This window comes from Lepidochelys kempii, chromosome 13 (genome assembly GCF_965140265.1).
Source record: "Lepidochelys kempii isolate rLepKem1 chromosome 13, rLepKem1.hap2, whole genome shotgun sequence".
NCBI lineage: Eukaryota > Metazoa > Chordata > Testudines > Cheloniidae > Lepidochelys > Lepidochelys kempii.
This window is the reverse complement of record NC_133268.1, coordinates 33,580,551-33,593,178: the sequence shown is the minus strand read 5'-3', so window position 1 is coordinate 33,593,178 and position 12,628 is coordinate 33,580,551. Positions and strand designations below refer to the sequence as shown.

At 43.3% G+C, this 12,628-nt stretch overlaps 1 protein-coding gene across 1 annotated transcript; it reads left to right on the top strand.

The window, feature by feature from the left end:
- The first annotated feature begins 472 nt into the window (after nucleotides 1-472).
- LOC140897022 (olfactory receptor 5V1-like) lies at nucleotides 473-1,405 on the top strand. The gene has a single exon (XM_073309277.1). It carries the CDS (start codon nucleotides 473-475, stop codon nucleotides 1,403-1,405), a length of 933 nt encoding a protein of 310 aa, XP_073165378.1.
- The last annotated feature ends 11,223 nt before the right edge of the window (nucleotides 1,406-12,628 follow it).

Here is a 12,628-nt window from a genome sequence, read left to right as displayed (position 1 = left end):
CTGTGTGGGAATGGTGGGGCAGAAAGAGAGTCCCTGAGATAGGACAGAATCTCCTGTTGGGCTAAGTGTGTAGTTGGATAGATTAACAATATTGTTGGGTGAGTTAAGGGTACCACTGTAGTAGCCCCCTGTGACATGTAGGAGTTTAGATAGTTTACTGTCCTTTTTCCTCTGTAGAGAAGTAAATTGTGCATTGTAAATGGCTTTATCTCGTTTTTGTAAAGTCCAGCGATGTGGAAGGTTGTGTGGAAGGTTGGACTCCTTGTTGTTAGACTCCTCGTTGTTTTTGTGGATACAGACTAACACTGCTACCCTCTGATACTTGGCATCATATTCTGTAATGACTTTATCCCCCCCAAAATCTCTCAGGTACATTAATGTTTTCAAGTGGAACAACTGCATATCATATAACAAGATTACTCTTAAAATGTTATAACCATTTCTTGGCAGTAACACCATTGAATGTTGAAGCATGGAGAGAAGAAATCAAACTGTGTTGGAGGAGTTCATCATCCTGGGATTTTCCAGCCTCCGGGAGATGCGACCCTCACTCTTCAGTGGGTTTTTGTTTACTTACCTCTTTACCCTATTTGGGAACACCTGCATCATCATCCTTGTTTTGGTGGACCAGAGACTCCACACTCCCATGTATTTCTTTCTTGGGAACCTGGCCTTTCTGGACATCTGTTCTACCACCACCACCATCCCCCAGATGCTGGTTCATCTCCTCTCTGAGAGGAGCAACATCTCCTTCAAGGGCTGTGCGCTGCAACTTTACTTCTTCTTCTCCTTCATGGGCACCAAGTGCCTCCTGCTGGCAGCCATGGCCTTTGACCGCTATGTTGCCATCTGTAATCCGCTGTGTTACACACTGATTGTCAACAAAAGCATTTGCCTCCAGCTGGCAGCTGCCTCCTGGGTAACTGGCTTCCTTAACTCTGCAATACACACAGTCTTCACCTTCTGGTTACCCTTCTGTGGAGACAACCGTATTGATTACTTCTACTTCTACTGTGATATCCCGCCACTGCTGGAACTGTCATGTGGGGACACCTCTCTCAACAAACTCCTGTTGCTCTGCATTGGCCTCTTCATAGCCTGGACCCCCTTTGCCTGCATCCTTCTATCATACACTTACATCATCTCAACTATACTGAAGATGCCTTCTTCCAAAGGGAAGAGGAAGGCATACTCCACCTGTTCGTCCCACCTGACTGTGGTCCTTCTGTACTATGGCAGCTCTATCTTCTCCTACCTGAGACCCAGTTCAAGACACACATCAGATAGCGCCAGACTGATCTCTGTGTTATATAGCGTCTTAACACCAATGTTAAACCCGATTATTTATACATTGCGAAACAAGGATGTGAAAGTAGCTTTGACATACATGATACATAGGATGTGAATGAATATTATTTGCCTCTTCTTCTCCTGTTGTTACTGCTGCTTCTTCTTCACCATCATCATCCAAATATTTGCAAATAATTTAGTATGAACCCACAAACAGCATTGATTCAATTCTTATTCGTTTGGGAACATGATACTATATCTGGGTTTTTAATTTTTTTTTTCATTTCTTACTCTCTCTTTTCTGTACACAGGCATGGCAAGTTCTAAGGAATGTCGAGTGCATCGCATGGAAACACAAAGACATTATAGCTAAATTTGGGAGGATTCGATTTTTATTGGTAAATGTCAGGAAACGTGGATTTCACCGTACACACACAAACTGACAAAAATATTTTCATTGATAACCATTGCAATTTATAGATAGGCAATGTAAGAAAAATGCTGATGGAGAACGTGAGTTTGATTTAAGGATGTTTACTTTGTATATTTTTAACAAGTGATGTTGACAATGTCTGTTTTAACTCTTATAAAGCTTAAAGTTTTTGAAATCAATGTCTAGTGTCAATAAATAATTATCTTCGACCTGCCCTGTAGTCGAACCCTCCCGTAATTTCCTGCAACTGGGAAAGATTAAATAGATAAAAATCAGAAAAGAAATCTGGCAGCTTGCACTTGTCCGTACACAGCGGTCCTGCGCGGCTCCCGCACGCGGGGGCTTCTGAGGCGCATAAACCGGCCCTCGCTCAGTTCAGAATCGGGTTCAGAATCGGGTCCTCAGACTGGCGGTTCCGAATTTGGACTTTGGAGGCAGCAGCACATAACTGCCAGTGTTTTCATCCGGCCGTGACCCCGCGGAGGGGGGGGGGGGTATCTCAAAGCTTGAGCAAAAGAGCAACGTTTGTTTAACCTCCACTGCCGGGAGGGTAGCGAGGCAGGCGCCCAGCCCGGGCTATAGGCCGCCAGGGTCTTGGCTTGCTCACGGGTTCAGGGCTGGCTGAAGCTCCCACTCGTTCCCCGGTCTCGCTGCGTGCGCCCCTGCCAGGCTCGGGCTCTGCGGCGCCCGCTCCAGGGGCGGAGCGCTGCGCCTCTCCCCGCCGCGGCCGGGCTGCAGAACACGGGGCGCCGGCGGCGCGGACCGCGCGACTTCCCTGCCGGAGCCCTGGCCGCCAGCAACGCCTGCGGCGACCGCACGTCTCCGCACAAAGTATCGTGTCCGCTGAGCAAAGCTGGGAGCGGAGCTGGGGCCGCTCCAGGGCTCGGGGCTTGAGCCTCGGGGACCGCCCGGGGCTGAAACCGGCGCTCCCCTCCCAGCTCAAGTGCCCAGCACCGGCGCCTCCTGCGGGGCTGGAGCCGGGAGGGGAGCTGCAGGGCTGAAGACCTGAGCTCCCGGATCTCAAGCCCTGCGGGCTGGCTCCCCCCGCCCCGGAGCCCGCGCCCTGCGGCGGTAGCCCTAGCCGCCCCCGCCCGCTGAAGCCCCGAGGCAGTAAAGTATTTGCGTGTGTGTGTGATTACTTCTTGTTCCACATGGTGTCCGGGGCGGTTGACTGGTAAGTCCGGAACTCTTGTGTTTGTAGCTTTGAGGTTTTACTGTAAATCTTTTTTTCCAGTTAGAATTTCAGCTAGATTAATAATTCTGCCTCCACCTAGCTGGTTGGAATGTCTAGTAATAGAAAGAGTCATAGCTCGGCGGTTTGAGCATTGGCCTGCTAAACCCAGGGTTGTGAGTTCAATCCTTGAGGGGGCCATTTAGGGATGGGGCAAAAATTGGGGATTGGTCCTGCTTTAGGGGGTTGGACTAGATGACCTTGAGGTCCTTTCCAATCCTCATATTCTATGATTCTCTCTCTGTGTATATACTGAGACAGCCAATTCATCTCAGTTTGTTTATGTGGGTGTATGTTTTAAGCTGCTTATGGATTCATTTTAGGGATACACTTGAATGCTCAGCGAGGTACAGAGGTTTTAAATGTGGTGTTTGTTATGTGTAGGTGGGGACCTAGGTAGACAAGCACTCAAAAGAGTGTCTCTACATCAGAATAGACACAGATTATTATTATACAAATATGTACAGTATACATAGTTATTTAGTGCAATATTGTTATACTCAGACCCTCAAGTAGTTTATAAAAGAGTATTTATAGAAGTTTGTATTTAAGAGTATTCATTATTTTACATGTCTAATAAACAGTATATTTGGTGCATACTTGATGCAGGACTGAACAGAATTCTCTGGCCTGTGCTAGGCAGGAGGTTAGACTAAATGACCATAATGGTCTCCCATGGCTTTAAAATCAAGGAATCTATGTTGTCATCCTGATGCTAAAATCAGATCTGCTAGCATAGACATATGCACTTGCAGAGAACATGATGGAAATTAAGATCTACCTCACAGAACCGTGATGTGGCACAAGTAATTTAGGCTTGTAAAGTTCTATCAGAGTATTAGATAGAAAGTCATTCACAAGTCCTTAGACTTAGGTCAGAGGGAAGACAGGGGAAATACATTCAAGAGACAGCCAAAAAATGTTGCACAGAGTAATAGAGCAGGAACAGAGGAAGCCTAATGGATTGTACTGTAGACCTGGTAGGAATGTTTACACTGTTGAAATATTGATGAAAATTGCTAGTTTTACACCCCCACACAAAGTGGAGATGTTCTGAAACACTTCTCATTTTCAACCACATATGCATATTTTTTCCTCTAACATTTCAAATTGTGAAGATATAATTTGGAGACAGCACTTTGACTAAATATTCTCATTTCTTTTTCAACGAACTTCCAATCTGGTCAAAAGATTTTGAATTTCAGAAGTTTGGTAAAAAAAAAAATCATTAAAATTTAGATTAGAAAAGTAGATATTTTTAAAACACAATTTTCCCTACCCATTTTCCTACAGAACACGTCACCCTCCCATAGCAAAATGTCAATGAATAAATGAGAGCTGCAGGAGGAGGGAGGGAGGTCCATAAAATGCTAGTGGATTTCTCCCATTCTGACTAACTCTACTTTTCTTTCTCAAATTTCTCCAGCTGTATGAAAAGATGCTTTTCTATACCATTTTTCAAAAGACTTCTTTCACCTCTTTGTTCCTCAGAGTGTATATTATGGGGTTCAACACTGGTGTCACAACTGTGTACATGAGGGAAATCATTTGGGTCACTCTTTGGGCTGTAGCTGGACTTGGGCCTCAGATAGGCAATAAGGGCCGTTCCATCAAACAAAGTTACCACCATGAAGTGGGAGGAGCAGGTGGAGGAAGATTTCTACCTTCCCTCTGCCAACGGCAGCTTCAGGATGGTGGTGATAATGCGGAAGTAGGACAGGGTTATTAGCAGGAAAGGGCTCATGATGAACAGCCCTGACATGACCAAGAAAACAGTCTCAATCTTGGAGGTGTCTGTGAATACCATCTTCACCACTGGTGGGATGTCGCAGAAGAAGTGGTGGATGTGGTTGGAGCCACAGAAGGGCAGGCTGAAGATCCACATGGTCTGAACCACTTCCATCAAGATGCCGATGACACACAAGGTGTCTGCTAGCTAAACCCAAGCCCACTCACAATTGTTTAGTGCCTACATCGGGGCAGGAGGGAGGTGCCTATCTCTGTTTGTGATCCACAGAAAAGAACCCTTCTCTTGTTGTCAAGCGGATTAGGTCTCGGTGCCTAAATACTTAAAAAAAATTTGGCCTGTAGGCAACTAAATCTGGGGGTTAGGAACCTTTCTGGATCTGGGCCTATGGAAATATGGCCAGATCTCCATCTGGTGGCTATTAGTTTATTTCCATTGAAGTCGAGCTGGGCAACAAAATATCAGATGAAATTCAGTGTTAATAAATGCAAAGTAATGCACATTGGAAAACACAATCCCAACTAGAACATATTAAATGATGGGGTCTAAATTAGCTGTTACCGCTCAAGAAAGAGATTTTGGAGTCATTGTGGATAGCTCATAGAATCATAGAATATCAGGGTTGGAAGGGACCTCAGGAGGTCATCTAGTCCAACCCCCTGCTCAAAGCAGGACCAACCCCAACTAAATCATCCCAGCCAGGGCTTTGTCAAGATGGGCCTTAAAAACCTCTAAGGATCGCGATTCCACCACTTCCCAAGGTAACCCATTCAAGTGCTTCATCAGCCTCCTAGTGAAATAGTTTTTCCTAATATCCAACCTGGACCTCGCACACTGCAACTTGAGACCATTACTCCTCATTCTGTCATCCGCCACCACTGAGAACAGCCTCTTTGAAGCCCCCCTTCAGGTAGATGAAGGCTGCTATCAAATCCCCCCTCACTCTTGGGGTGGAAAAATCAACCACGTGTTGTGTTTGGATCAGAACAAGCCTGAGGCCCACTTTATTACAAGCTTGCAAGCATTCAGGGGATGACAGCCTGCCCAGCTGTCGACCCTTCCGAAAGGAATACAGAAGCTTATATAGCTCAAAACCACAATTAATTACACACACTTTCTTATTTAGCAATATATCACCTTATTAGGATTACATTAGAAAATCAATGCAGGCCAAAAGCAAAAACAAGCATCTCCCCCACTAGGCCCCTCCTGTTATTCACTGTCTGTTCTTTTGCAGTCTGTGACCTTTCTAACACAACTGTTGCGGTTATATATTTCATAAGCTTTGACTATTACAAATTATTCTGCTTGGGGACTTTTGGCCCTTATCCACAGAAACAAGCCTGGCCAAAGGTCAAGGCCTAAAAAGCTTGTCCGAAGTTAAGGCCTATCAAATTTTCCTTCACACTCTTCTCTTCTGCAGACTAAATCAGGCCAGTTGCCTCACCTTTTCCGCATAAGTCATGTGCTCCAGTTCCCTAATCATTTTTGTTGCCCTCTGCTGACCTGTCCTCTCCAATTTGTCCACGTCCTTTCTGAAGTGGGGGACGCAAAACTGGATGCAATATTCCAGTTGTGGTCTCACCAGTGCTGAATAGAGGGGAATAATTACTTCCCTCGATCTGCTGGCAAGGCTCCTACTAATGCAGCCCAATATGCCGTTAGCCTTCTTGACAACAAGGGCACACTGTTGACTCATATACAGCTTCTCATCCACTATAATCCCCATGTCCTTTTCTGCAGAACCTCTGCTTAGCCAGTCAGTCCCCAGCCTGTAGCAGTGCATGGGATTCTTCCGTCTTAAGTGCAGAATTCTGCACTTGTCCTTGTTGAATCTCATCAGATTACTTTTGGCCCAATCCTCCAATTTGTCTTGGACACTCTGTACCCTATCCCTACCCTCTGGGCATATCTACCTCTCCCCCCAGTTTAGTGTCATCCACGAACTTGCTGAGGGTGCAGTCCATTCCATCATCCAGATCATTAATGAAAATGTTGAACAAAACAAGCTCCAGGACTGACCCCTGGGGCATGCCGCTTGATACCGGCTGCCAACTAGACATCAAGCCATTGATCACTGCCCATTGAGCCCAGTGATCTAGCTAGCTTTCTATCTACCTTATAGTCCATTCATCCAATCCAGCTCTCCTGGACTCCTTTCCCACTCACATTAGCCTCCGAGGGGATCCTGCCCATCAGTTCCCTAAGGGAATCAAAGTCTGATTTTCTGAAGTCCAGGGTCCGGATTCTGCTGCTCTCCTTTCTTCCTTTTGTCAGGATCCTGAACTCGACCATCTCATGGTCACTGCTGCCCAGGTTGCTACCCACTTTTACTTTCCCTATGAATTTTTCCCTGTTTGTGAGCAGCAGGTCAAGAGGAGCATGACCCCTAGTTGGTTTCTCCAGCACTTGCACCAGGAAGTTGTCTCCGACACTCTCCAAAAACTTCCTGGATTGAAGTGAGCATCCTGTATTGCTCTCCCAGCAGATATCAGGGTAATTGAAGTCCCCCATGAGAACCAGGGCCTATGATCTGGAAACTTCTGTTGTCCAAAGAAAGCATCCTGTACCTCGTCCTCCTGGTCTGGTGGTTTATAGCAGATGCCCACTATGACATCACCCTTGTTGCTCTTGCCTCTAAACTTAACCCAAAGACTCTCAACAGGCTTTTCTGCAGTTTCACACTGGAGCTCTGAGCAGTCATACTGCTCTCTTACATACAGTGCAACTCCTCCACTTTTCCTCCCTCACCTGTCTTTCCTGAACAGTTTATACCCATCTATGACAGTGCTCCAGTCATGTGAGTTATGCCACCAAGTCTCTGTTATTCCAATCACATCATAGTTTCTTGACTGTGCCAGGACTTCCAATTCTTCCTGCTTGTTTCCCAGACTTCTTGTGTCCGTGTACAGGCACTTAAGATAACTAGCCAATTGCCCTGCTTCCTCAGCATGAATCAGGAGGTCTTCCCTGTTGCACCCTCCTCCTTGTGTTTCCTCCCGGTATTCCCTTCCCCACTTACCTCAGGGCTTTGGTCTCCATCCCCTGGTGAACCTAATTTAAAGCTCTCCTCACTAGGTAAGCAAGCCTGACTGCGAAGATGCTCTTCCCTCTCTTCATTAGGTGGATTCCATCTCTTCCTAGTCATCCTTCTTCCTTGAACAACATCCCATGGTCGAAGAATCCAAAGTCCCCTCTCTGACTCCACCTGTGTAACCATGCATTTACCTCCACAATTTGATGGTCCCTACCTGGGCCTTTTCCTTCAACAGGGAGGATGGACGAGAAAATGACTTGCACCTCAAACTCCTTTATCCTTCTTCCCAGAGCCAGATAGTCTGCAGTGACCCCCTCAAGGTCATTCTTAGCAATATTGGTGCTCATGTGGAGAAGTAGGAAGGAGTAGCGTTCTGAAGGCTTGATCAGTCTAGGCAGACACTCCATCAAATCCTGAATTCTAGCTCCAGGCAAGCAGCACACTTCTCAAGTTTCCCAGTGCATTGCAGATGAATGACTCCATCCTCCTTAGGAGCGAGTCCCCGACCACCACCACCTGTCTGCTCCTCTTGGGAGTGGTGGTTGTGGAATCCTCATACCTAGGACAATGCATCCCATGCCTTCTGGTCGATGGGGTCTCCTTCTGATCCCTTCCCTCAGATGACTCTTCCAAACCATTCTCCTCCGTAGAGAGCCTGAAAGTGGTTTCTTATCTCTATCTGCATTGGGGACACACGGGTTCTCCTCTTTCTTCTTCTGGAGGTCACATGGTGAAAATTTTCTTCCCCGTTCTGTACTTCCTTCTCTGATTCTTCAGCATGCTGTTCCTGGAATACCAAATGCTAACTTCTATCCAGAAAGTCTTCATTTTCTCTGTTGAAACTCAGGATTGATACTTGAGTCCTTTAACCTTCTCTTCCAATATGGAGACCAACTTGCACTTTGTACAGACAAGGTCACTTCTATCCTCTGGGAGAAAGACAGACATGGCACATCCTGTGCAGGTCACAACAGCTGATCGCTCATTATCCATATTCTCTTCCTTCTAAGAATCTCTTCAGATGTATTTACTGCTCACAGAAGCATGAAAGGCAAAAACTCTTTGGGAACTCCCCCTCTGTAGTAGTAGGATTTTATGTTTGTATTAATATAATTTAAAATGAAGAATAAAGAATAATAATGTAGCATGTATTACATGTATTGGTGTATGATTTGATCATATCCTGCCAGCCACCCTTTTTAAATAACAAAAAGAAATAGCCTAATGGGCTATTGGTAAAGATACATCAGCCAGAATCTGTGTCTGGACTGATTTCAAAACAGTGACAGACTTTTAAGGGTCACCAATTTGTTGTAGGTTTAGCATTTTAAAATAAGTAAAAGAATGCCATGATTGTCTTTCTTTTGCATTGCACTTTAATGTTCCTGTTCAGAATGTTCTGTGCAAATTAATGCTGTTTTGTGTGTAAATAAGAAATGTATGTGTTAAAAGATAAGCGTGAAGGCCATCACTGAACCAGATGTACGAGGTAGAAACCAAAGACAAACGCAAGGGCGCCAGGAGGCTGCAACATGCTGCTATTGAAACGTCAGAGAAGGGCAGATTGATGACTCTTAAAATAAGACAGGCACCTATCATTGGGATTAAGATAGTAGTGATAAAAAATAAAAAAGACAATTTAAAAAAACAAGCACTCATCAAACAACAATTAAATACAGCACGATGGAGCAAAACTCACTGGTCCCAATGAAGGAAAATCACTATATAAACAGGGGCCCTTGCCATGAAACTTTGGGTTCGTCCTGCCAAGACTTCCCTGGAGCATTGTGTCGCATCCGACGGAACCCGGCTCCTCCCTACCGGTGATCAACCTAGGTTGATCCAGACTGGTAACTATAACATTGACTGGCGGGACAGTGTGCATGGTGTGTGTATGTGTGACTGAAAAGCATATGTTAACTGCTGTTTTCTCAATAAATGCGGCTTGCTGCCTTCTCCCCATAATAGATCTTGTGCACTTTGTATAAGCATAACATTTTTGGTGGAGAATGCGGTTCAGCAAGAAAAGCAGGATTGGTCCCAGACAAGGAGGCAGGCAACAGATAAAAAAATTGAAAAACAGGTTGGAAGCCCTGAGGGCATAGTGGCAGAAGTAAGCGAAGCAGTAAGTACAGGCATGGGGAATTCAGATCTCTGGAACAATACTTGGAATGGTGAAATCTAAGTTAATAAAGGTGTCATTTTGGGAGATAAGAAAGTAATTTAAGGAAAAAGAGTAAAAAGTTAACTCTGCAGAGGCTAGAGGGAATTAAGTGGTTAAACATTGTAAAAGTGTTGAAAAGAAAAAGTGTTATAGAAAAAGAATTTTTGGTTTCTTTGCACCCATTCTGAAGGAAAAATGGACTCTTTTCCAAAGGAATGTCTGTAAATAAGCCAGGCAAAAAGACAATCTTGTTTAAATCATTTGACTATGAACAATTTAGTCAAATTTGCTAAAAAAAACATAAGGGGTTTCTATTGGATTTTAACTGCCCCCAAATGTATATAAATGTAATGTATGTACAGCTGTGTAAAAAATAAAGCAGTGCAAGGGGTGTTAAAAAATAATATGTGTGTATAAATATATTGTGTAAATATGTGGAGCGTTAGGACCTAAAACAACACTCCTGGTTTGTAAAACTCTTGCTTTGTAGGTTTAAGATAAATTGGTTTGTTTTTTAAATAATACCACTAAAATCCATTTGAATCTTTCTTTCAAAGTTGTAAAACCAAAAAAATGTTTTTTGCCAGATACAGGTAACTAGAGTTTTGTTTGGCCTTGGTATTTAGCATTTAACCCTTAAGGTACCTTAATGCTTTATAAGTTCAATATCTTTTTAAAAGACCAAAGTCATGGCTGCAGCTGGGCAGTCAAAACCAAAAACATGGAAAAAGATTCTGAACTTGTTTTTTGGTAACAAAATAGCAAATAAAAGCTGTAGTTAAAAACAAAAAGACAGTGCCCCACACTGAGCCTTAAGGTGACGCTGGGTAATCAAACTGTCACTTTGATAAGGGTACATAAAAACTCTGTGAGCACAAAAAAACAGTTACACCTTATGTAAAAATTAATATGGCTAATGTTATAAAAATTAAACTATGAAAGAAATGTGCATTTTCCCCAGAACATGTGCAGTGTATATTGTAGAAGGGGTAAAAAAAAATGCAAAAACATACCATACTAGTTCATTAAATCCTATTAGGGCTCCAAAGGGAGCCACAATAGGTTGTGTTTTCTTTTTCAGATTGCTGTGTGTTTTGGAAGCAGGAGTTAAAAGTGGAAAGTAATCAAAACTCTGGTGAAAGTTGATTGTGTCCCTTTTAAAACAGAGTCTTTGAGCTGCTGATGGCTTTAAATCCAAAAGCAAGCCAGAAAGCATCTGTGTTAATGCAAATTACCTAACTAATAAAGAAAAAAAAAAGAACTGCCCATAAATGGCAGCACAAAAGAGTAAAACCAAAGAACAAAAAGAAAAACAGGTAAATCAGGGAAAGGTAGTGGCACTAGTAAAAATGCTGGCCCCTACCGACGCCCACTCTTTAAAAGTACTGGTAGAAAAATTAAATTTTCTTAGACCACACATTTATAAATATGCTAAAATAACTCACCCATTGTGGAAACTGTTAAAGAAAAAGACAAAATAAAAATGGGAAAAAGAGCAGGACTCCACTTTAACTCTGCTAAAGCAGAAGGCTCTCACAGCCCCAGCCCTTTGTTTCCCTGATGAATCACAGCCTTTTGTTATTCATTTGGCAGCTAATAACGTGGCCTTGGGTGCCACACTATTACAAAATATTGAAAAAGGGAACCAACATAAATGTCCAGAGGTCACTCAGGAGCAAAGAATTGCCTTGGCAGAGGTACCCCCACTGAAAAAATTAAATACTGTGGGTCAAAAAAAGCATGTCTGGTTTACTGATAAAAGTATATGAAAGATGATGTAAAAACATGGGTGCAAAATTGTGTGTGGTGCTCTCAGGACAAGGCTCGTCATCCTCACTGGCAACCCATGATGCACCAACAAAGGCTTGGGCGGCGCACAGGGTTCAAATTAATTTTATTAATAAATAGCCAAGAAGTAAAAAAGAATTCCAGTATTTACTGGTAATAATTAATTCCTTTTCAGAATGGGTAAAGGCATTTCCTACTAAAAATAATAGCACCAGGGTAGTGGCCAAAACGTTTTTTAATAAGGTAGTATGTAAATATGGCACCCCTGAAATAACAGATTCTGATAATGGGGGAGCCTTTGTAAAAAAAATCTTTACAACAATAATACAAGCATTGGAAATTAAACAAAAACTCCATATACCATACCGGCCTCAGTCCTCAAGCCAAGTCGAGTGCATAAATTGCATATTAAGAAAGTGCTCCGAAAGGTAGTAATCACACAGGAAAAATCTGGCTGAATAAACTCCCTCTGATTTTGGCTGCCATGCACAGCAGTAATAGACTAAGGACAAAAATTCAGCCCTTCCAAATTGTATTTGAACATCCAATGTGCCTCATGATTAATCCTAGTTACCTGGGACATGGTCAAGAAAAGAGCCCTAATATAACCCAGCATAATTATTTTCAATGGCTTAAACAGTTACAAGAAAATAAAACCACCCTCCAGTATAGGGTTAATCAGGCCATCGAACACATGACCAACAAAATTCAGAAACCAAGGCCCACAAAGGCAGCCCTGTGGAAAACACAGGATCAAGTCATGTATCTCAAAATGGAAAAAAGGGGTCACTCACTGAAATCAAACTAGATAGGCCCTTACTCCATAGTGAACCGCCTTAGCTCATTGGTATACCGTATTTAAAAAAGTGAAAAACTAAAATGGCTCCATGTTTCACAATTATATTGTTTACATAAATAATAATGTTTAAATTCTTTGC